At 31.3% G+C, this 25,303-nt stretch overlaps 3 protein-coding genes and 1 long non-coding RNA gene across 11 annotated transcripts in view; 1 reads left to right on the top strand and 3 right to left on the bottom strand.

The window, feature by feature from the left end:
• The window catches only part of cry (circadian regulator cryptochrome), a 28,631-nt gene extending 22,973 nt beyond the window's left edge, over positions 1-5,658 (bottom strand). For 4 of the 6 annotated variants that reach the window (XR_013883375.1, XR_013883376.1, XM_080175006.1 and 1 more), the window contains exons 1-4: positions 4,906-5,658; positions 4,375-4,520; positions 3,727-3,796; positions 3,508-3,570 (exon numbers count right to left, since the gene is read on the bottom strand). Coding sequence is in view for 3 of the 6 variants with exons in the window: in XM_080175006.1 (XP_080031132.1) it covers positions 3,508-3,570; positions 3,727-3,796; positions 4,375-4,520; positions 4,906-4,998 (372 nt within the window). In the remaining 3 variants the exon portion in view is untranslated. Of the gene's footprint in view, positions 1-1,999; positions 2,093-3,006; positions 3,138-3,507; positions 3,571-3,726; positions 3,797-4,374; positions 4,521-4,905 lie in introns of all 6 variants that reach the window. The other 2 variants (XR_013883377.1, XM_080175021.1) reach the window with 1 other exon arrangement.
• Positions 5,659-6,498: 840 nt separating this feature from the next.
• BI-1 (Bax Inhibitor-1) lies at positions 6,499-16,166 on the top strand. The gene is made up of 8 exons (XM_080174972.1): positions 6,499-6,647; positions 7,395-7,503; positions 7,940-8,019; positions 8,234-8,408; positions 8,832-8,927; positions 9,914-9,985; positions 10,799-10,897; positions 15,494-16,166. The coding sequence occupies exons 1-8, from the start codon at positions 6,601-6,603 to the stop codon at positions 15,524-15,526; spliced, it is 711 nt and encodes a 236-aa protein (XP_080031098.1). The 5' UTR covers positions 6,499-6,600; the 3' UTR covers positions 15,527-16,166.
• Positions 16,167-17,332: 1,166 nt separating this feature from the next.
• Positions 17,333-18,202, bottom strand: LOC145330327 (uncharacterized). The gene is made up of 2 exons (XR_013883374.1): positions 17,939-18,202; positions 17,333-17,602 (listed from the first exon to the last, which is right to left on the bottom strand). It is a non-coding gene; the product is annotated as an uncharacterized LOC145330327 (long non-coding RNA).
• Positions 18,203-20,123: 1,921 nt separating this feature from the next.
• LOC145330242 (uncharacterized) overlaps positions 20,124-25,303 on the bottom strand; it is an 8,536-nt gene continuing 3,356 nt past the window's right edge. For 2 of the 3 annotated variants that reach the window (XM_080174866.1, XM_080174879.1), the window contains exons 7-14: positions 24,990-25,089; positions 24,409-24,515; positions 23,647-23,859; positions 23,219-23,300; positions 22,132-22,202; positions 21,582-21,743; positions 21,126-21,200; positions 20,124-20,893 (exon numbers count right to left, since the gene is read on the bottom strand). In XM_080174866.1, the coding sequence (XP_080030992.1) occupies positions 20,788-20,893; positions 21,126-21,200; positions 21,582-21,743; positions 22,132-22,202; positions 23,219-23,300; positions 23,647-23,859; positions 24,409-24,515; positions 24,990-25,089 (916 nt within the window). In that variant the 3' untranslated portion in view covers positions 20,124-20,787. The remainder of the gene's footprint in view (positions 20,894-21,125; positions 21,201-21,581; positions 21,744-22,131; positions 22,203-23,218; positions 23,301-23,646; positions 23,860-24,408; positions 24,516-24,989; positions 25,090-25,303) is intronic. The other variant, XM_080174872.1, reaches the window with a different exon arrangement.

Raw genomic sequence — 25,303 nt, 5'->3', positions numbered from 1 at the left:
CGATTTCAAAATATCTAAATAGAAACTGTTTCTTCAAAAAGGGACGAAGAGTTAAGTAGAAAAACGAGACTTGAGTGTTTCTTAAAACTAAATAAAATAAATTTGAATAAACTATTCATGCTTAATAATTCAAGAACATGAGAGATAGCTTTAACTACTTTTGAATTTAACTTGCCGCTTCTTGAGGGAAAGGAAGGGGGGGGGGGGGGTAGTCGACCCCTTAATTCCCATGTTACTTTAAAAAAGAAAGAAAAATAGATGTGGCGGATTTTTTTGTTTAATGTGGCGATTTAGTAATAGGAAAACATTTATAAGAAGCTCCACTGAAAAGAAGATCCATATCGGGCCAGAGGTTAGCGAGATGTTTTCCAACATACCGACAGTTATCCTGTTTTTGAAATGTTAAAGCTTGTATGATAAAGACATTTTGTTAATAATCCGACAAATATAGAATTAAGTTATTGCTAAGTTTATAAAATACATTTTCATAGAATGTGTTGGTGTATTATGGAGGAGGAAAAAGATTTTTTACGAGAGAGAGAGCAAGAACCGCCGCTTGCAAAATAAGTGCACGCACAAAACTGTGAATAAAAATACCAAACTTAACAATTATTGTAATAAATACATAATTAAAGCCAAATATATAATGCCCGAAATAGCATAAAACTATCTGAATAAGCTTTAGACAATTATTCTTTTCATCAAGAAAAGCCTATTATCATGACATACAAAAATAGCTTCGCGATCAGTGAATTGTGGGGATGGGGGCTCAAATTACTCAAAGGGACGTTCCCTGAAAAGCAGAATTTTGAGTGGTTAGCAGAATCTTCATCCGAACAAATAGAGAGACAGACAGACATCATTCTACTTTATATAAATAGTAGAAAAGAAATATTGTATGCATTCAATCTAGTATTGAAGATTAAATCCATGAATTTACGTTGCTATTTTACATTTAGCTACATTGTATTCACATATGCGAGCTCTGCAACTCAACTTACGTCACGTGTCCTCCGAAAATATAACAAACGTGAATTGAAGAGGTTTTATATAACCTCAAATACCCAGAGAGGGAGGAGACATTGGAACGTAAGTATACTGGCCCACTTAATTTTTTATAAATTATGGCCTTTAGACTTTTAGGGAGTGTAGGTAATCTTTATTCAGTTGTGTTTAAAATTAAGTGTCCACTAAAAATGGTGTCCTTAATAGAGGATAATTTTGCTTATCATAAGGAGGGGGATGCATCAGTTATTTGTCCAGTGTCTTATCCCTTCGAATCACAACATATTCCTTTCTCTCTCTCAAAATTTTTATTGTATAAGTCGAAACCTCTTCATACAATTTTCTCTCTTTCTCTTTAATAATCATATTTGGTAGCAAAGCTAGGTTGCTATTAGAGATAGCTATTTTTAAAAATCTACTCTATAACTTAATCGGAATGTTGGTCTGTGTGTAATGCTTTGTAAGACATCAAATGTTTATTGGGAAAATGTTTTTTTTTTCTCTGATGCTATGACAGATAAACCTCTTAAATTTTAATCCTGCAAATATGAATTTTTTGTTTTGTGATTTATTACTTGATGGATGTTAGCGTCCTTTTTATTTTCTATTTTCCCTATGATTAAAAATAAAATGTACTATGCGAGTATTGAAGAATAAATGTACTAGAAGCTAAATTTAAAATAATTATTAATACAACATAACTTAAAGTTGGGATTTAACTGTTTTTGTATGTCTAATGCTTCTTCTATACCACACAAAGCGTGTTCTACAGAGCTTTGTTTCTCTCACTATGTCTGTTACTATGAAATTGAGAGTTGTAACCTTTATGTATAAGATACAAAAGCCAACATTATTAAAGAAGGTTATTGCAGGAAAAACAAGGTAAATTTGGCAAAAAGATTCATCAGCTCCAATTCACTCTAAAGAAAAAAGCTTAACAAAACAGAACCTATTGCTTTAAATTTTACATAAATGATTAAATCTGTTTCCTGGCGTCGGAATTGAAGGATAAAATTTGAGATCCCGCATCACATCTTCATCAAGCTCCAGAAAGTTGATTGTAGTCAAATCCAAATCATTGTATGGCCTAAAACAATGTTTACATTTCTAAAAAGAAGGTTTTCTCTGTGCTAAATCTTCTCTTAACAAAAAACGACTAAAACCTATCATTAGGGATACTAAACTTCCAAGAAAAAATCTGAAACGTTCGCTTTACCTACCTACTGTTTTTCTTAACAAATATATCAAAAAAAAAACGTTATACTTTATACAATTGAAATATATATCACATGTATAAAAAAGGGTACCTATTATTTTATTGTAGTTTGATTTCCTTCAAAATTTAAGCCTTTCAGGGATACGATACAAGTCCCAAATGACCAATAAATGGCTGTCAAATAGAAAGGAAATACATGATTATCTAACCAGCTTAATTTATCTATCCCTATGTTCATGAATCTTTTGTTGTTTGCAATAAGAGATTTGCCCAACTTGTATATTAAGAATACTATGCGAGAAGGGATTAGGTTATAAACATAAAAGCATTAAAAAAAGTTCCTTCAGAATTAAAATCTTCTTTAATAGTACATCTAAAATCTATTATATAAATGTGAGTTGAATTACATTAGGATTTAAAATCTTATTTTGTATAAGTCTTATGTTTAATTGTGGAAAAATTAATTAAAATACTAATGATATTTAAAAATCTACAAAAATATAGTTTTTATATGGTATACTATATTCAGAATTTGTTATTCAATATGTTTGATGATAAATATTATGGAAACTTCCCACCTTCCCGATGACGAGCGGATGAGCTACCTGTTGAGCCACGGTCGTGGGTTAATCTATATTATTAAATATTAAGTACCTCTTTAGATGTTTCTGACTACATTTTGATAAATGCTAAATTTACAATCAAACAAAACAAAAAATTATACATATTTTTTATTTATACATTTTTTGTCAACAATTGAAATTCTTAAATAAACCTTCGCCTACCTTGGTGGAGGACCAAGAGCACTGGTAACATGACAGAAGTGTGTGTAGGTTAGGGGCGGGGTTCCTCCGTTGGCCTCTATTATTTCCAGGGGGTCCCAGAGGGTTGCTCCTATTGTTTCCTCAACCTCAATCTGTAAAAAAAAAGAAAAATATTTCAAACCTTTTTTGATAAGACTTCGGTATTGACCATAGAGTAGGAAGTTGTATTTGTCTAAACAAAAAGGTCGACTGGACAATAGCACTACATTTTTAGGTAAGTTCTGTACCTATTGGTTTTAGACATTAAGCAAGTCCATCCCTATCCACACGTCAAGGAAAAGCCATAGGGTAGAATTTTTTTTAATATAGGATTTTGTTTAAAGGTCATCTTATTATACTTGAAACCAAATGTACTTTAAACCCTTTAAAGGGCATTTAAAGAAAAACAAAAGATTTTTATCTCTAACTAAACAATAAGAGCAGGACATTGTTTTTTTAGTAAGATTAAAATTATATATTTACCATGTGGGTTGCGCAGAAGTTTTTGACCGAGTTGTCCCTTTCAAGCCAGAATGGTTCTGGGTCCTTAAATGAGAATCATGACCATAATAAAATTTCTAAGAATTAACAAAATCAAAATAGAAATTGGCTTTAAAAAAATTATAGGTATTTAAATAAATATAAAATGTACATTATAGAATAGATAAAAAGAGCGCGAAGCACATGAAAAAAAGTAAATACCTGGTCAAAACAAATCTTTTCAATTTTGAACTTTTTGCTTAGCTGTCTGAATACTTCTGTGGAGTTTCCTCTAAATTAATATTAAAAATTTTAGGAAAAACATCTCTTATTTTGAAGAAAAAATAATACATAAATTACAGATGAAATTAGCAATCAATTAGGTTGACATTAAGTTAAGAGGAATAATTTAATAGAATTAAGGATTGAATTTAATTATAGTATAGCATAAAGAACATAAAATTTTGTACTATTCTAATAATATATTGAATCAATAAATGGATCCCGTAAAATCCATAATTTTTAAATGATAATTTTATGCAATCTAAAGATAAACATGTGTAAGGAAATTACTGCTTGGTTAAACCCTCAGGGGGGGGGGGGGGAGGGAGTACTAAAGCATCTCCCTTTTTAAATTATTAATAAGTTGGAGGTTTTGTGGTTGGTTCCATCGTCATTTCAAGGGGATGGATGTTCAGAATATTGTTTCCTCTTTTTATTCTATGAAAATCCTAAAGCAAAACCACAAAATAATTTTAAAACAGACCTAAATTGATTTATAGATTATGCTTTACTTAAATAATCTGATAATTAAAGACGCTAGACTTTTCATAAACATAAAAATGCTTTGTCTCTAAAAATAAAACTTACGGTATGCAATAAAGTCTGGCATCCACAGCAGTCAGCTGATCATTAAGATCATGGAGACATTCCAACATAAACTCAATCTTGTTGTAACCCCCATTCTTGGTGTAGGGAGTCTCTCCATCAAAAATGAAGATTGGCAACACCTTTACCTTTATCAAAAACTTCAAATTAATATTTTAAACTAGATGTTACATCCCTAAAGAATCCCTAGGGGCACTTAAAGGAAGTGGGGGAGAGAATCTCTTTCGAGGGTTGAGCTACCCTCCCCCAAAAATGTTCTAAACCTTCCCTTGACCTGTAAGAAGCTTTACTGTAAGGGAGAACCATATCGGTCCAGTGGTTAGCAACATATCAATTACTGACACACAGATAGACAGACTGAAATTGTGTTACTTTTATATAAAATCAATAGAAATACATCAAATTCTAACAAATAATTCTGAAACTATTAATAAGACCGGATAAAAAATTTATAAATAAAATAGGAAATTTCTTAAAGGTATCAAAAAATTAATTGTACTTGGACTAATTTACCTCCTGTTCCTCTGAAGCCTTGTGTAGAGGTCCACTGTCGTGCAGACGAAGTCCGTTACGGAACCAAACAATGTTAACTCTTTCTAGTGGCATTTTATTTTATTCTTGAAGATCATTATTTATCAATATTTTGATGAGATAACTTGCCCGATCAAAAGATTTAATGGATAGTGCAATTGAAGCCGTTAAAGAGATATTCAGCAACTATATAACAATTGATTAAAAAATTTACAGATTCTGTAAAAGGGGGATCTTAAAGATGAATAATTTCTAGCATTGTTACCACCTATAAAAATAAATTTTTTATCAATTAATATTATTTTTAACAAAATATTAGATGACAACAAAATCTAAATAAGAAAGACATATTTACACAAAAATTAACTAAAAAACACTTTTTCGCGTATTAACTACCAGTGTGCAACTATTAAAAGATTATAAAGATTGACTTACAACAAAATATGTATTCAAAAATACTCCGAATTTCATTACCATTCTTAAAGATAGTACATGTACTTAGTACTATATTAAAATGATTCTTTTTGTGTATTAATTCCATAATAAATGTTCGTCTGCTTCTAAACTTCTCTTTTCAAACTATTCGTCGAGTCTATCTTAAATTCCTTCCCCTCCTCTTGTCTCGCTTCTCTTATTTGTCCTATCCCACCCCTCGACACAAGGTCCATCCGTCCACACAAATCTGTTCGTCCGTACGTCCCTCCATGGAGAGTGCATTTAATTTCTTCTCTTAACGAACGTAAATATTTTTGAGTTGGAAGCAGAAAATAATTATAAAAAGGGAAATATTAGGAGGGAGGTTATACGAGAGAAAAAGGGAGAAGGGGAAAAACAATAACAAAAGAACAAGGTGTACAACCTTTTTATTTTGAGTTTTATTTATATTATATAACACTATTCTAAAAATTGGATTAATTTAAATATTATTCAATAAAATCAAAGATTGAAAATTGTAATAAAGATTTCTAAAAAAAAAATATTTTTATTATTTTAAAGTTTTTGTTAAGCTTGTTTTATAAAGGGCGACACTTTCTGCTTTCTTAAAAGTCCTCACAAGAAAAAGGGCTAAAATGACTAATTTTTTACAAAAATTTAACTATTTCGATGACAAAAAATCATTTTATGATATTTCTTTATTTCTAAGAATATATATGAGACATTAAAAGATTTCCAAAACACAAGTTGAAAATAATGTTTATAAAGGGAATAAATATATAGAGAAAAAATAGTATAAAATTACGCCTCAGTTAGCTAGAAGCCATAAAGCTCGTCTTCTATAACCTGTCTGCTTCTTAAACAAATAACACGTCAACCTAGCCAAGCCTAGCTGTGGAATTATTAAAATTCTAGAATTATTTGATAAGAATTTCATCATTCATGAAGCCATGAAACAGTGATAACAAATTTGTTTTTTAATCAATTTATTAATAATTAATGTACATGAATAATAAAACATTTGCATTTAATGTTTAATATATCAAAAAAAGAAAGTCATAAATTTTTAATTATTTTTTATTTGAGTTCAATGTCAAATTGTTATATGTAAAATGGTCAGGTTGTTTTTATTTTATTTTTGAAAATATTTTGGTTTCATATTACACTTGATTTTATCATTATTTCGTTAAATTCTTATGTTTAATTTTTTTAGAGAAAATCTTAAGTTAAATAAATTACAAAATGACAGTTTCAGTTGAGAATTTCTTCAGATCATTCAATTATAAATTGTAAGAAGTTTTTTTTTTTACATATTATCCTTACATCCTATTTAAAGTAATTGCGCGTAATCGTTTACATTTGGACAAATGAATATATTACTTATTTTTCGGTCAATACCTACGTACCTATACATTTTGACATTTTAAAACGTTTGAATAAAAGTTGACCTTCAAGATAATCTTAGACTTTATAAAATCCCCTTAAAGGGGTAGTTTCACGAAAGGCATTTGAACTTAATTTAGTGAACCGCATATTTTTTCCTGGTTAATTGGTTAAACTACATTTATATGGCATATATTTGAAAGAATTTTAATTTTCTACCACGTAGTTTTTAAAATATCAAGACTTGAAAATCGTCTTTTAAATTGCATATATCACAAAAAGACGATTTTCAAGTCTTGATATTTTAAAAACTACGTGGTAGAAAATTGAAATTCTTTCAAATATATGCCATATAAATATAGCTTGACCCATTAAGTAGCAAAAAATATGCGGTTCACTAAATTAAGTTCAAATGCATCTCGTGAAACTACCCCTTTTAATTTAAAAACACTTTACTTATTTAACCCAATATGAGGCTTCCCTAAGACATGTTTTTTTGAGGTTTAATATTTATATATATTTATTTATATAAATTGTCAAATATTTTGTGGAATTTAAAGATAATACCTAAGTCGGCCTGTTCTCAGATTTTTTGGACAGACAAACATATCCCATCTCAGATATGTAGATCAAGATAAAATATTTATTTTTAGTGAGCCCCAGGTTCGCTCCCACCTGAAGAATGTGTACGCCACCCTGACAATGTCAATCATGACTGCAGCACTCGGCAGCTATGTCCATCTTTACACCAACCTTCTCCAGGTAGAAAAATGCGGTTTTTTATAAGACAAAGAACAACATTGAAATAACATTTATCAAGAATATAAAAAATAGTAATGTCATGGATCCTAAAGGATAAGAATACATCCCTCATAATTTTACCCCTCCTTTGGATTATGAGTATCAATTGATCAGTTTAAAACTGATTAAAATTAATAAAAAGAACCAAACAAATTTTAAGCTCACTAATAAGATAACGTAGTTGTAAAACTTTGGGTACTAGTGTAATTTACAGTCAATTATCTAAACATAAAGATATCCCGATATGACCTTACCTTATTTGTAAATGGCAATAAGTTTACTTATGAGACTTATCACCATTTCATCATACTTCAGATTACAGAGATAAAAAATTTTCATGGTTCAACAAATATCTATAAAAATGTATTAAATGTATTTAGATTTTTTTCTTTTTTAGGGAGGTGGCATTTTGTTTTCACTGCTTGGCCTAGGATTGGCCTTTGGCCTGTACGCTTACCCAGACAATGGAAAAAACAGGTATAGTAAGTTTAATACTTCAATAATATATTATTATCTTTAATACAAAGTATAGTGAACAAGGACAATTAAGTCATCATGTAGCGCAGTGTTATAAGTAGACTGAGTTTTTGCAGAAAAGAAGTTGACTTCTTATTTATCATTTACCCTAATTTTGTTCATAGAATTTTGTGGCAGAATTCAAAATTTAAATTACCCACACTTTTTTCTTAAGATCCACCAGATTCGGTATGATGCTCGGCTTCGCTTTCCTGACTGGTCTGGGTCTTGGTCCCCTGCTCGACATCGCCATCATGATTGACCCCAGCATTATTCCCTCCGCCCTCCTCCTTACCAGCGTTGTCTTTGCCAGCTTCACAGGTGCTGCTCTGGTGGCCCCCAGTGGACAGGTACTATTCATTATTTTATATTAGGTATTCATATAATTAAATTTTTAAGATGTGTGTATTACCAAGCTCTGATTACCAATACCTAATATTTATTTTTATCTTTTGGAATGTTTTGTTCTATTTAAAGTCAATACCTATTGATATTGTTTTATATCAAAAAAACATTACATTTTCTCCTCTTTTATTGATAAAATTGTAAACCCACTTTAGCGTAGGTAGGTACATATTTGTTATTTATCTGAAAGGTGATTTATAAATACTGAGTATAATTTTATTCAGCTCATTGCACATCTATGTCGTGATTAAATCCTGAATAAGATATGTTGTTTTAATAGTGTTTTACTTCAAACTATAGTTACAATTTTTTTGTGTTTCTTTGTGACAAATTCCAAAAATGTTTATCAATTTCTTGTTCTTTTTCAGTATCTATATCTGGGAGGTACCCTTGTCTCTGGACTCTCCACCCTCATGTTTCTCGGCCTTATGAACATCTTTTTCAGATCACAACTTTTGTTCCAGGTATGATATATTTATAAATGGATTAATCAATCCTTAATTTTGGATGTTATTATACGTTAAATAAAATATAAGTTTAGTAGTGGAAGTGATTTAATTAAACTTTACCTAGCTTTCTTAAAATTTGGTTATTCTGTTGACGTAGATTTATTTTTGGGGATGTAACAAAGGGGAAGTGGATATAAAAATGGAATTCTTAAATCCAGTTAGATAACAAAAATACACCTTTTTTTGTTACCTCATTTAATTTTAAACCTAAGGTAATCGACGACAATACTGTTATTTCGAGAATCATTTTACCAAAGAATCTAAAGCTAATTTTTCAGATCTACCTATCTAATCAATTTCATATCTTAATATTCTTAACACTAGGTATTCATTTATAAGGCTTTATTTATTTATAGAATAGAATAGAATTTATTAACTAATGCAATACATTTAAATTATTAAATATACATATAAAATCATAATTTAAAAATTGCATAGCAAGGAGTAATTAAGCCTTGGAGTAGGCCGTAAATTTACCCCTTTAATTGATTTCATTTATCATTTTATTTATAGCCAGAAATTACAAAAATTATTTATTATATAAAGATATTTACACGAATTTAATAGATCAATGATTAAGTGGGTTGACTAAATAACTATTTACAGTTACAGAAGTTGGTACAGATTTTATTTCTTACAGGAAAAGCATTTTCTTTTGTTGCAATGAAATGATTTATAATTTAAAAGATGATCTTTTTTAATCATGGACAATGATTTCTTTACAGAGTCTGAAAGCCTTATTTCATTTCTCAAGTTATTCCAAAGTTTTGGAAATGACACTGCTGGAAAATATTCAAGATGTTTTGTTTTAGGTATACTTATCAGTAACTTTATTAAGATAGAGGGACTTGTAAATGGAAGAAAATCACAATAGTTCACTGTATAAAGTTAGCTTAATGGCTGTACTTACTAAAAATATAATAATTAATATTTATTTTTAGGCTCATCTCTACCTCGGTCTGGCCATTTTCTGTGGATTTATCATGTTTGATACACAAGTTATTATTGAGAAGGTAATTTTTTATTAAGTATAGTATAAGACAGTATAGTTAGTAGTTATAGCTATACTTCCTAAGCCTTCTAAAATGTTTTGACCAAATGCTTTGTTCTGTTTTGTATTAAATAATTTTGTTCAGGTTATTTAGTGCTCTCCTAGTTTCCTTGATTGCGCAGAGGGTTATAGAAGCATTGTATATCAAATGAACTCGAAAGTTTATGACTCAAGTTTTTAAAGCATATTCTCTGATACGTTGGATTACGTTCTTATTGAATCTTGAATGGGGTGTAAAAACTAATAATGTTTAAACTTTTCCACCAGTAATTCAAATCTTTATAAGTGGTAATCTCATTTATCACAATGAATTTATAATGAAAAATCTATTTTGATTGTTTTATCTTATATATTACTCATTAAGTAGTTCTAAAAATTTACGGATGATTAAGTTATAATGTTGTGTAATATTTTTCATTCTTTGTTAATTGGCAAATTACAAATCTTATTTTAGCATAGTAAACATTTGTTACTTTAAGCAGTACTATTTGCTTCGCCCCAAGGGGTAATAGAAAATCCCCCTCTCCTTTAATTAATCGTTTTAAGCTAAAGAGACATAATTAAATATTACTCTAACTAAAGTTACTCTTTGTCAAAAATTGCCTAGGTTAAATTGCGGCTTTCCTTAAAATTTCTAAAATATAATCCCCCCCCCCCCTCCATTTACATTGGGTATAGGGTAAAGCTCATGCAGGGATGAGACCTCTTCTCTTATTATCAATTTTATTTATTTTATATACGACCATTATATTTTTACCTGTGACACAAATTTCAGGCAAGACGTGGAGACAAGGACTTTGTTGCCCATTCCCTGGACCTGTTCATTGATTTTGTTCAGATCTTCAGAAAGGTTCTCATTCTTCTCATGCAGAAGGTCAGTAGTAGTGACATTGTTTCACTTTTAATAAATCAAATGTAAGGGGGGGGGGGGGCGTAATGACATAAGCTCTTAAACCGTGAGCAAAATGGTCTAAATATTGAGCTAGACCCTTCAAACTTGGTATATAAGCCTAGTCCTATAGGTATTACATCTAAATGGCAAAAAAATCCAAAAAATTTTATTTTTAGGTTAGGTTAGGTAAGAAAAACCCTGCGGAAATGGGGTTTTTAGGCTTTTTTTGGTCTATTTTGATGTGGAAACTTGCCTTAAATTGTTTTCTCTTAGGGTTTTAACTTAAATACACTGTATCTATTCATATGGACATTATTTAAGATGATTCTGCAATTCGGGGACCGACCCCAGGGGGCTAGGTGGGTGGCCCGCAGGGGTTAAGTTCATTTTTCCCAATATATTTGTTGTGATACATCAAATTATAGGTTTTTTAGGTCAAGAAACTCAAATTCAGAGCTAAAATAAGAATTAGACTAATCTGAAGCTAGCCCCAGCGGGCTAGGTTGGTGGCCCGCAGGGGTTAAGTGCATTTTTTCTAATATTTATCTTGTTATATATCAAAGCCCCAGCGGGCTAGGTTGGTGGCCCACAGGGGTTAAGTGCAAGTGGCCCGCAGGGGTTAAGTGCATTTTTTCTAATATTTATCTTGTTATATATCAAACTATAGGTTTTTTAGGTCAAGAAACTCAAATTCTGAGCGAAAATTAGCATTAGACTGACCTGAAGCTAACCCCCCCGGGCTAGGTTGGGTTTCTGCAGGGCTTAAGAGCATTTACATAACCTAACCTAGAAACTTACTTATATTTTTACAGGTTTCTTTCTTGAATAAACTGTGTCTATTAATGAAGACTTTATTTAAGATGATCCAGCAAGTCGGGGACCGACCCCAGCGGGCTAGGTGGGTGGCCCGCAGGGGTTAAGTGCATTTTCCCCAATATATATGATGTGATACATCAAATGATATGTTTTTTAGGTCAAAGAACTCAAATTCAGAGCTAAAATAAGCATTATAATAATCTGAAGCTAACCCCAGCGGGCTAGCTGGGTTGCCCACAGGGCTAAAGTGCATTTTACCTAAGCTAACCTAGAAACTTACACTTATTATTTTTTTTAGGTTTTTTTCTAGAATAAACTGTCCATTCATGAGGACCTTATGAATAAACTGTGTCTATTAATGAAGACTTTATTTAAGATGATCCAGCAAGTCGGGGACCGACCCCAGCGGGCTAGGTGGGTGGCCCGCAGGGGTTAAGTGCATTTTCCTCAATATATATGTTGTGATAAATCCAATTATAGGTTTTTTAGGTCAAAGAACTCAAATTCAGAGCTGAAATAAGCATTAGACTAATCTGAAGCTAACCCCAGCGGGCTAGATAGGTAGCCCACAGGGCTTAAGTGCATTTTACCTAACCTAACCTAGAAACTTACGTTTAATATTTTTTTTTAAACTGTCCATTCATGAGGACCTTATTTCAGATGATCCAGCAAGTCGAAGACCGACCCCAGCGGGCTAGGTGGGTGTCCCTCAGGGGTTAAATGCATTTTTTTTAAAGTATGTGTTGTCATACATCCAACTATAGGTTTTTAAGGTCAAGAAACTCAAATTTACAGCTAATAAAAGCATCAGACTAATCTGAAGCTAGCCCCAGCGGGCTAGGTGGGTTGCCTGCAAGTCTTAAGTGCATTTTACCTAACCTAACCTAGAACCTTACTTGTTTTTTTATGGTTTTTTTCTGGAATAAACTGTGTCTATTTATTAGAACATTATTTAAGATTTAAGACCCCAGCAGGCTAGGTGCGTGGCCCGCAGGGGTTAAGTGCATTTTTAGTTGTCATACATAAAATTATAGGTTTTTTAGATCCAGAAATTCAAAGGGGTAGTTTCACAAAATGCATTTGAACTTAATTTAGTGAACTGCATATTTTTTCCTGGTTAATTGGTTAAACTACATTTATATGGCATATATTTGAAAGAATTTAAATTTTGATAGTACAATGTTAGCGGTGGAAGAATTTAATATGCTAATAGGATACAATTTTTTAATTTAATGTATACCACATACCACGAAAAAACTAGCATCAGGTTGCTATTGTGTTTTTTTTAGCTCCAAATTGACTTTAAAAACCTATAGTTTGATGTATAACACATAATTTGGAAAATTTACCCCTGCAGGCCACCCACCTAATCCGCGGGGGTTAGCCTTAGGTCAGTCTAATGCTTAAAATAGCTCTGAACTTGAATTTCTTGACATAAAAAACCTATAATTTGATGTATGACAACACATACTTTAGAAAAAATGCACTACACCCCTGTGGGCCACCCACCTAGCCCGCTGGGGTCGGTCCCCAACTTGCTGGATTATCTAAAATAATGTCCTCATTAATAGACACAGTTTATTCAAGGAAAAAAACAAAAAAGAATAAGTAAGTTTCTAGGTTAGGTTAGGTAAAATGCACATAAGCCCTGTGGAAAATCTACCTAGCCCGCAGGGGTTAGCTTCAGGTAAGTCTTATGCCAATTTTAGCTCTGAATTTGAGTTTCTTGACCTTAAAAACCTTTATTTTGATATAGAACAAGATCTATATTGGAAATAATGTATTTAACCCCTGTGGGCCACCAACCTAGCCCGCTGGGGCTAGTTTCAGATTAGTCTTTTGCTAATTCTAGCTCTGAATTTGAGTTAACTGACCTAAAAAACTTATAATTTGATGTATCGCAACATATATATTGGAAAAAATGCACTTAACCCCTGTGGGCCACCCACCTAGCCCGCTGGGGTCTGTCCCCGACTTGCTGGATCATCTTAAATAAAGTCTTCATTAATAGACACAGTTTATTCAAGAAAAAAAACCTGAGAAAATATAAGTAAGTTTCTAGGTTAGGTTAGGTAAATGCTCTTAAGCCCTGCAGAAAACCAACCTATCCCGGGGGGGTTAGCTTCAGGTCAGTCTAATGCTAATTTTCGTTCAGAATTTGAGTTTCTTGACCTAAAAAACCTATAGTTTGATATATAACAAGATAAATATTAGAAAAAATGCACTTAACCCCTGCGGGCCACCAACCTAGCCCGCTGGGGCTAGCTTCAGATTAGTCTAATGCTTATTTTAGCTCTGAATTTGAGTTCCTTGACCTAAAAAACCTATAATTTGATGTATCACAACAAATATATTGGGAAAAATGATCTTAACCCCTGCGGGCCACCCACCTAGCCCCCTGGGGTCGGTCCCCGACTTGCTGAATCATCTTCAATAATGTCCATATGAATAGATACAGTGTATTTAAGTTAAAACCCTAAGAGAAAACAATTTAAGGCAAGTTTCCACATCAAAATAGACCAAAAAAAGCCTTAAAAACCCCATTTCCGCAGGGTTTTTCTTACCTAACCTAACCTAAAAATAAAAAATTTTGGATTTTTTTGCCATTTAGATGTAATACCTATAGGACTAGGCTTATATACCAAGTTTGAAGGGTCTAGCTCAATATTTAGACCATTTTGCTCACGGTTTTAGAGCTTATGTCATTACGCCCCCCCCCCCTTATGTCAAAATTAACTATCCTGCACTTTAATAATTTTAGGATATATTTAACGTATTTTTTGATACATCACTGTTATTAATGTTCGTTTGTCGGATTTGTTTCATTTTTGCTCTTATGAATGTTGTAATCTTTGTTTTTTATTAATCTTATATTTAATTAACGTATTTTTCTATTTTTGCTTCATATATAGGATAACAAACAGGTTTTTATGAAATTTTATTTGACAAAGATAAGAATAGTTATTTCTCGCAACGTATTATAAACAGCTTTCCGCCGCGGATATAGAATGTACAATTATAAAATTAAAACCAGTTTTTATATTCGTAGAAAGCTGGATATGATACGATGCTAGACATAGTTTTTTCGTATGGATGAGAACCGGTTCCTATCCAACGGATTCGAATGAATTCGAGAATTTTTTTTATTAGCGAAACTATTTTACAAGTATGTCGGTCTGTAATGCTCTATTAACTTGTACAGTATAATTGTTATTAAGTGAAAATCATTGTTCTGAAATTTTATTTTAATTTATGGTAGATTATTTTAATATTGTTAGTCCCTGATTTTTTAATTAAAGATAAGAATTTTTTTTTACGTTCATGACAAACTTTTGTTAATTTTAAACAAAGAAAGTTCTTTAAAAAATTCAACTGAACGACACTTATGAGGGAATGTAACTTTCATAGTTAGAAAAAGGGTGAGGGGGAGGGAGGAATGATTTGGATCAGACTGACGTTTTTTGTGTTTAGCTTACAAACGCTCAATTGTCAAGAAATGTTTATTTTTATTATTTAAATTAAAATCTTATTCTGTAGAATGTAAATATCAGGGACAAAGGACCATGATCATAATTGAAAATTTCCCCCCAATTCCACTTCCCCCCCCAATGTTTATCCACTTCCCTCCCCCCTTGTTTATCCACTTCCCTTTAGTTACACCACAAAATAAATTTTACGCTGTCGCTAACATTACGCAATTTTAACTGGAATTAATTTGCTGAATTACGGCCTCTAGTAAATATGATCGATCTTATATTTCAGGAGGGAAACAAGAACGAAAAGAAGAGGCGTTAATACAATTTTATTAACTCAGTAAAATATAAGGGTTTAATTCACTTGAATTTCAACCAAATAAACCCATCTTTCATAAATAAATTTCGGCTTTATGTAAAAAAGAAAAACGTCAAAATAAACATTCCTTTTAAAAAAATTTCCCCCAAAATTTTAATTTTTACTTGAAAAATTTCAACAATTTGGCCTGTTTAATAAATATGTTAGCATATAGTTTATTTATTTTTGATTTTGCACCGAAAATAATACTTAATGATAATATTTATGTATGTTTTTCATAATTTATAAATAGAACACCATTATTTGTAATTTGTTATATGTATAATTGCACCATAATATAAATTTATATAAACGGGGTTAAAAATAATTAAAACGGACATTTTAAAATTAACATCCTACTTTATTTTACTCAGTTGCTAAAAAACTACTTAAAATTTGCCTTTTTTCAACTATTCCAACTATAATCTTATTCCATCCAATTTAAAGACTTAATTTAATATGGATTTTAAACATTAAATAAGAAAATAAACTTTTGTGATTAAAATTATCTTGACTGGATGGATTCATGTATTAGAAATAATTTGTAACTTAAATGGATATTTTGGTGTGTTACAAAATTTTGATAATAAATGGAAGTATCGTAGTTTTTGTTTTTATTTTCTTCCTATCAAAACTACTCTATAATTTAGTTTCTGTCCGTCCTGATGAAGAAATTTGAATTACTCTTTTTACTTTAAATAGAGGACTTATTTTGAAAAATATTCTGCTGCCCAATGAGCATCTACTTGATAGCTCGCTTGGTTCGTCGGCAATGTTAAAATTCAAAGAGGCCTGTTTTTTCTCTACTGCTATTTAAGATAGAAAAAGTGCTTATTGTTAAGCCAACAATGCTCATCTACTATGCACTTGTCTGAACTATATCAAAGGGGATAGGCGGAGGAGTAACGTCTTGAATCAAACTGAGCTACAGGGCTTAAATGTAGAACTGTGACGTAACGACGGTGAACCCGCGGCTCCTGCCATGCTAAATTATTTTAGTCCTGTAGCTCTTAGTTTTAATTGAATTCCTTTTCAGTTACTGTTAATCCCATTTGCCCTTTTTTCCGACCTTGCTTATGATGCATGCCCGAATAGTAGCTACTTTCAAGTAGCGCTCAGAAAATGTCTAAAATATTTTAAGTATCTATTAGATCAGCCGCCAGATTTATGAGCCATTTAATAAGCCTCACTGCATATGTGCCTCAACTCTACGCCTCTAAAAAAGGCTTTTTAACAGCCAATTGTACTCATTTTTGACAGTTGTAACAAACACCTGGATTTAAGCACGTTTTTTTTTGTTAAACCTAGTTTATAAGAAACTATCTTGGACCAAATTCATGTCGTTGGTGCAGTGGGCGAATTTAAAAAGGGGCGGATGTGAAACTTAATGAAACCAAAAGTAAAACTAGCATGATCTCAGCCCATAAAAGAGTTACAGCTCTAAAATTCAGTACAGCAGTTGCTTTTGAGGAGAACAGTATGGTACTGTGAAGAAACTGCAACCGAACCGCCGTTTCCCACCGAATTTTTTTTGCCTTTTCTCGCCATAATAGACAATTTTCAATCATCTGAGATAAACTTTTTTTTCATAAAAATTTCCCTTACATTTTCACTTGTAAGATTTTACACTTGCATTTTTTTAAATATTGTCATGTTTGAGATCATGCACGTTTTACTTTTGGTTTCAAAAAGTGGCACACCACCCCCCCTTTAATTGTGTATACCATGAAATTCCCACTGAAGGAACTAGTGACAATAAACATACATAACTATAATTACAAATTTATTGAAACAAATAAAACATAAATGAGACAAACATAGAACTATATTAACAAAGATCTAAGTAATTAAAACATAAACATAGAAAATAAAACTTACATACAGATTACCTGACACAGACATAAGGTGACAAAACAGTAGAATAATAATATTATGTACAGTACATAATGGTTATTTTTACAATAATACATGTATAAATAAAGCTTCACATATACGGTGTGCACAATGTGGATTCATAGTTATTTACAATACACTGTCATTCTTTTGTAATTCGGTATGATAGTTGAACAAAAATTAATTTTGTAAGGTTTAAAATTAAAAGGACCAAGACCGTAAAACCGAGGTCCTAAAGTTCAAATTTTGATCTAGTTGAAAGCTGGATTTGTTTAACTTTTGGAGTAGAGCCTGTTGTCGTCCTTTATTTTAGGATTAAAGCTGTATTTGGGGAGAAAACGAAGGATAAATATGTAAATTCTAGGAATCAACTCCTTCCCCACATCCCTTTTATAACAAAAATAAAACACGTTTGCCAATTCAGGAAAAAAACATTCTTTTTTTTTTACATACAATTTCTTTTCAACTATCTATCCGTCTTACGGATAAAAATTGCAACAGAATTTTTGAAAAATAGTTAAACAATAATTTTTCCTTTAAGAAAATACCTAAAAAAATTGTGTTTATCGAAGGCTTTAATATTTTTGAAATTGCTTTTTTGCTATTGGTAAATATATGGCAAATATAAATCATGCCCAAAATTAAAACACAAAATATATTCCATTTGATTGTTTACAAAATTTAAGTTTTCAATAGTTGCTAAACATTAATAGTAATTGCCACTCGTGTTTTCAGTTATAATGTTGTAAGTTTAACAAAATAGTATTTACTTTATAAACTAGTTTATCTTATGAAAGTCCTATCGTTATAATAAAGAATATGCAATTTAATTTTTCCAACAGATTCCCACTTGGATTAAAAAACTTTATTTAAAGTGCAGGGGTGTATATTCTGCATGGGATCCCCTGCTAAGGGGGGGGGGGGGGAATAATAAAAAATTAGTGGTTGGAGGGGAAAAAAAATGTAAAAATTAAGAAAACTGAAAACATTTTTTCCATTTCGCCCCCCTCCTTGGTTAAAAAAACTAAAAAAATGTGTGGTAGGAGGGATAAAATAAATAAAATATAGAGTTCTTTAAATATTAATCTATTTTCCCCCCTACTTTTTAGGAAAAATCTAGGGGGAAAAAAATAAAAAATTTTGAAGCAGGGGAAAAAAATAAATCTTGTGCAGAATATACACCCCTGTTAAAATGTTGGAAGGATTATATTGCATATTATTTCAACTATTTAATCAGCAAAACTTTCATAGGCTAAACTAAAAACTTGTACTAAAAGGTAATCTTAGATTGATAATTTACAAAGTCAGTTTTAAAATATGCACATCATATTGATGTTCAATAACTATATAATGCAAATATCTTAATTTTTGTTTAATGGAAAGTTAGGATTTTAAGAGAACTGAACAAAAAATCTTTGGTTAATTTGATATTGGTTTTGATAAAATTACTATGCATAAAAATCCAAAAATGGCACAAGATTCAGGGACAAGGGATGGTTCATATGAAGAAAAATTATTTTACCCCCAATATGTTTTTTTTTAAATTTCAAATGCTTTTCAGCTTATTATCGCTCAATAAGCATGTTGTAATTCTGGATCATTTAAGAAAAAAACGCCTATCTCAGAAAAAGCCCGTTAAAATGGATAAGAGTAAACAAGTTTTTCTGGCCAACTCTTTTCCCTAGGGTACAAAATATGTCAGCCTTACCTATGTTTTATAATAAACAGCAAGTTTTGAGTCAACAATTTTTCCTTTGGCTTGTAGGCTTGTATTTAGAGTAGAACTTGAAATGTTTATTAAAGCGTCGAAAATCCACAGAAACTTTGTGATATCTAGATTCATACGGCCATTTTACCACATAGGTAATTTGATATTCTGTAATAATGTGCCTCAGTATAGATATTTCAAAAAAAAAAATATGGTTCTAAATATTGATATTTAAATATATGTACTACTACTTAATTATAGTGCAGATAAATAAGTTTGTGTTTCACTTTAATAAAATTTGAAAGGCATTATCGTTCCAGGGATGAAAAGGATTAGATAATGTATAATTAATTTTTTAGCTTAAGTTTTATTTCCCTTTTTGAAAACTATTTTCTTGTATATACTTAATCCGTTTAATCCCTGATAAATTTTGACGATATAAAATCTAAGGCAAAAGTCTATGGGACTAATTTTCTTCCCATACAAAGTCAAGTCTAAGTATAACATTCTTATTCAATCAAAATGTAATCAAAATACATTTTAAGAAGGCGTTGTTTAGCTTTTTTTATACAATACACATAATTATATTTTTTAAATAATTTGATCTGTATAGGACATCAATGACAAGAAAAATTATAATTATGACAATACAACGAAAAGTGGTGCAAAATCTCAATTTTACATAATGGCAACCTTTGAAAGTAAATTAATCCAGGTATAGCCAACAACTGAATTAATTCTAACAACATATTTCGTAATTTTAGCTATTTTGGTTGGGGGCTACCTTATAAACTACATAGCATGCTTCCAAAAATCAGCTGAAATCACGAATACAGCTGAATTTTATTAATATAATTCTTAATATTTTTCATAAAAAAATCTAATACTAATCTCAACCTTTAAAGTAAGTAATTGAAATAAATTCCTAAATTTAAAAACAAAATTAATTTTTATTATTACGATCTAAGTTTAATCTCAAAGCTTAACACTAGTCTTCTATAAATATAAAGGAAAAAAACTTTAAAACAGTCATAAAAAAGAATTAAATAAACACAAAACACATCAAAACTTGGTTAACTTCACTTTGATGTTATATCGTGAAAGTTCATGTATTAGATAAAACATCATTATAATTCTTTATTCTTGAGTAAGCTTTGGCCTAATATCAATTACACTTAAGATCAACTTTCCATTTCAGTATTCTACCCCAAAATGAGGTAGGGTTAAGCTAGCAAGTCTTTGTCAAGTTCATTCTTTATGTACATTTTTTTCACTGGTTGTCTAAAACTAACATATTATTAATCGGTCTTTATGTGTTAAAACTGACCAACCCTATACGTTTATTCTATATCCGCAGCGAATAGTAGTCCTTTTTACATAATATACAAAGTTTCAGACCAACGTCGGCAAGGTCACATTTTTAATCCAATAATAGCTCATAATTTTTAAACAGCTGGATTAAGCATAACCAATAGAAAAGTTTTTTATTTCATGTCCAACAAAACAGGAGATCTCTTTCGAGTGTCCATCATATGAAGCCTTTATAATATTAATTTACAATATAATGCCTATTTTAATGCAATTTTTTAAGGCTTTACAGTTGGGTATAAGTAGTGGTTGTGGATCAATTCTCCACCTTGATAGGTTCCCCCTTTCTATTGATAGATGCAGGGTCAATAGTTGTGGGGAGAATGCCTCGACTCCATTTGTGTACAGCTGCAACGTGTTTTCTAAAAAGGAAATGACATAAGTAAAAGATATAAACTATCATCCATGGCATTCAATATAATATATGGCTTTTAGCAAGCATTCTATAACTTATAAAGTTTAATTACTTCTGATGTTACTCTTTTATAAATTCAAGATAAAGACTTGTTTTTGGTTAAAACTTTATATCTATCAATAAAATATTCTTTTTTGATTCCGTAGCATATAAAATTAAGCAAGACTGTTTTGAATTACCTCAAATCCGAAGGCTTGACGCAGGCATAGTTACAGTTATCACATTTGTTTTTCTTCTCAAGTTTGTGAACAAACCTACAAAAAAGCAAGGATTCTAAACAAATAAAGGTAAAAGAGGGGAATGAAAGCACAAAAAAGTAATGTTAAGTTAAGGTATATTTTTCTATAAGCATATTCTATTATATAAGTAGTTAGGTTTTAATATTTGTCCGTTCAGATGGTGCTAACCACTAACCACATTTTCAAATAGGCTCCGTTATGATATTAGGATATTCTATTTTAAGATTTATGTCCAGGGATGGTTTAGACTATTTTTTGCCCCTCCTCATCCCTTTGAATTCGTGGCCTCTATGTTCTAAAGGCACAGCCACTAGTTCAAATAATGGAACTAAAACATTCAATCTTTGATTACTACTGGTACTGACCTATTAACATAAATCAAATAATCATTCTTACCTAATATGCTCTGTAATATTTGCTACGTGTTTTCCACAATAGCTGCAAACCTTCCTAATCTTCTGGTGGACAGCCTTCTGATGCTTGACCAGGTCACACTTGAACAGGGTCTTGTACTCGCAGTCAGTGCAGGAAAAGTTCTTCTCTTGCCTGTGGACATACCTACAATTAAACAATATCCACTAGGTTAGATATTGTTCAGGGACAAGGGATGGCCGGTGCAAATTTTTTTACAGAACCTCCTATTGGTAACAAGAAAACTTTACTTATAATTTAGAGCAACCTTTAAGACAATTTTATTTAACCTAATAGTTCTGTTTAAAAATATTTCTTCTTTAAGATATAAACAAACTGAATATTGAATTTCTTTTTGGCCGTCTCTTGTCCCTGTATATATTTTGCTCTGGTGATATTGCTATTTGAGAAAAGGAAATAAAATCATCATTAGTTGAATATTTTTGTTGTAAAATTTGCTTTAGAATTTTTTTTGCAATTTAAGTTTATTTTCTTGATTTTTATTTAAGGTTATTATTGATATGCCCCCGGGTACCTGATGTGTTCATTCATGTTGATCACAGCTTTCCCGCATTGCTCACAGTCTTTAAAACGCTTTCCTTTGGTCTGAAACAATTTTTAACTATAAATTGCGCTATTTAAACAATCAAAATAAGATTTTCACATTTGTTTATAGGAAAGAATGTATGAATCATTAGCTTTCTACTATAATTCTAAATATAATAAATACTTTGCTTTTGTAATTATTATTAAAAAGTTATCTTAAGGGATAAAATAGTATACGATAAATTAATATACATCCCCACTCCAATGTTCATAAAGGAAACAAATCAGGGAGTAAGGGAGGGGACAATGGATCGAATATTCAATTTTTAGGAGTCTCAGACTTTGGGGACTGGCTTAAAGGGAATGTGCAAGAATTTAGCAGTTTCTGACTGAGTTTGGGGACTTGCGCATAAAATGCCGCTACTCGTTGTGTATGTTTTGAATATTGCAGACGGGGAGAAGGGATAAGGGAAGTGGGGGGAAGGGAAATAACTACTCGTTGTGTTAGTTTGGAATGTAGCAGACGGGGAGAAGGGAGGTGGGGGCAAGGGAAATAAACAGAATAAAAAGGGGCAGTCATATTCTTGCTAGCAGCTGGCCGGGTCCAATAATCTTGTAATATAAAAATCACACCATAAAACCTCAATATATTTCCTCAAAAACAAGTTGTGATTTCACTTTACATGACGCTATGGAAATCTATTATTCAATTAACAATCCCTTTATAATTTCCTACAAATTTATTGGATTAAACTGGATTTCATGCCCTTTCTTTGATAACTCTTATATTGAATTAATTGCCCAGTGTCCCCTCCCTTACTCCCTGGAAACAAATCCTTCTGTTGGATTGAAGTTACTGGTTGAGTTTTGACACTAATAGATTGAAATAAACCAATTTAAATTAAATAAAAGTAACCAAAGTATACGATTCAATGAATATGATGATTTAAAACAAAACTTGTATCCCATGCCCTTTCCCTTCCTGAAAGAATACAGTACACTACAGCAGACAAAAGCAAAGGAAAACATTTTAAACCTAAAAACAAGAATAACAAAGATTTGAATGTGATGCTAACCTGTGGACTCTCAGGTTCTATCCCCCTCAAGCTAGGAGGACAGGTGATGGAGTTAAGTCCGGGAGGATAACTTGGCTGAACTGTACACAAACAAATATTTTATAATCAGTTAAAGATAATAACAGCTGACTATAAAATAGTCATGTCAATTATTTTAAACTTACATTTAAATTGATTAATTTTTCAAAAGTAAAGAATGCAAATTTGGTTTTAAAAAACCTATGACCTTTTATTTCATGTCTGTGGATAGTTTTTATAAACTATGCGATACATGGGTTTTCATCAATGTAAAAATGATTATTTCTACTTAGAAAAAAGTTCTTTTTATCCATTAACGCACAAACTTTTTAATTTTCAGTGTAAGTATACGACAACAAAACAAAGATATATGAAATATCCAATTTTCAATGATTATAAAATAAATTCCTCCGCTGTTTTGTGGATTTGGTTGAAGTTGTATTGGTTGAGCACCAGGCAGACCCTGCACAATGGCACCCACAGGCGAGTTAGGGTTCAGCTTGGGCTGGTGAGCCGGCATAACCGGCCGGAACTGTGTGTACTGCGGCAACTGGACCGGCGTCTTAGAGGCTACAAACTGCGACGGCGCCGAGACTGTGACGGTGACAGTGGCCGGGGGACTGCTGCAAATTTAAATATTTATGTTATTAATTACTGCCAAGAAATATAAAGAGTGAGGGCAACATTGTAGTGCCACTATACTAAGAAAATAAGCCACAAAAAAAGATTTTAATGAATTTTGTATAAAAGGGGGCGGAATCAGGCTATAATGTCATTTTTCTTTTTTTGTTGCTATAATTACGTGGAGATGGTAATTTTGACAAATGTAACTTTAACGTCAATATTTCTTCACAGTTACGCATTTTTTAACAGCTCTATAATACTATTTTATCAGCCATGTAATATCAGCAACTTTATATTAAGAACCAAATAGGTTAAGACGTACCTTAAAAGTCCCCATAAACGTTCAAGAGTGATGATAAATGGGTGTTTACCCTCCCAATAAACTTTAGAACTCCTCATCATACCCCCCTCATACCTTCGAAACCTCTCATTTTACTCCCCTCAAAATAAAAAGCTTGGATGTCCCTGCAAGCCACGGCCTTTAAATGAAATTTCAACGGTACATTTTAATGTTATACAAACCTTGTTCATAAAATTTAAAATCTTACTTTGCAATTTGTTCAATAATATGGCGATGTCTAGAATTTCTATGTTTAGCCAGATCTCTCTTGAAACTTGTACTGTATGGACAAAAGTCACATATAAAATTCTTAACCTGAAAAAAGTTTTTTTTTACAATTTTGAGTTCCAAATTTTATCTTTTTTTTTACTTTAAAAAAGGAAACAATATAAAAATTGTAAACATATTATTCAAATATTTTCAGTAGCCAAAAGGATCTTAATTAAGACAAAATATAATAATATTGTTCTTGTAAGATATTCTTATCATTATTTAAGAACTGTCACTTTAAACTAATATACCTACCTACATAATAAAATATTAAGAGGCAAAACATCATTAAACCCTGTGTTCTTATTTTTTGCTTGTTTTACTAGTTTTAAATTCTCTGATAAACGTTACAAAACTTTAAAGCGACTTTTATTCACATAATGGTGAGAAATGGAAGTGTTAAGAAAGAAAATCACTTAAACCATTTGAAAAGAGTTGAAGGATCAAGTTAAAAAAAAGAAAGTCAAACACAACAAGCAAAGCAGAGCATGCTAATTGAATTTGTGATTATGATGTTACCTGCCAATGAACAGATTTGACATGTTCTCTGACATTTGTAAGAAGTTTGCCACACTCCGGGCAGGGCTTCCTGTTCTGGTCAGGCTTCATCTCGTGTACTCTGAAGAAGTAAATTTACGTTGATAACTATGAACACACATTTTATTAAAAAATAGGCCTCAACATATATCTGGACCGTTTTTCTTGCAAGTTTTCTTTATCCTAGTTTTTAACCATCCTAAAACAATTTCACTTTTAGTAAATCCTAACTTAAAGACTTTAATACCTTTCAATTTTAAGAAATTAAACAGTGTATGTATTGCACTTTAGGGTTA

Source organism: Acartia tonsa, chromosome 1, assembly GCF_053477335.1.
Source record: "Acartia tonsa isolate MP-2025a chromosome 1, ASM5347733v1, whole genome shotgun sequence".
Lineage (NCBI taxonomy): Eukaryota > Metazoa > Arthropoda > Copepoda > Calanoida > Acartiidae > Acartia > Acartia tonsa.
This window is presented reverse-complemented; position numbering and strand designations above follow the sequence as displayed.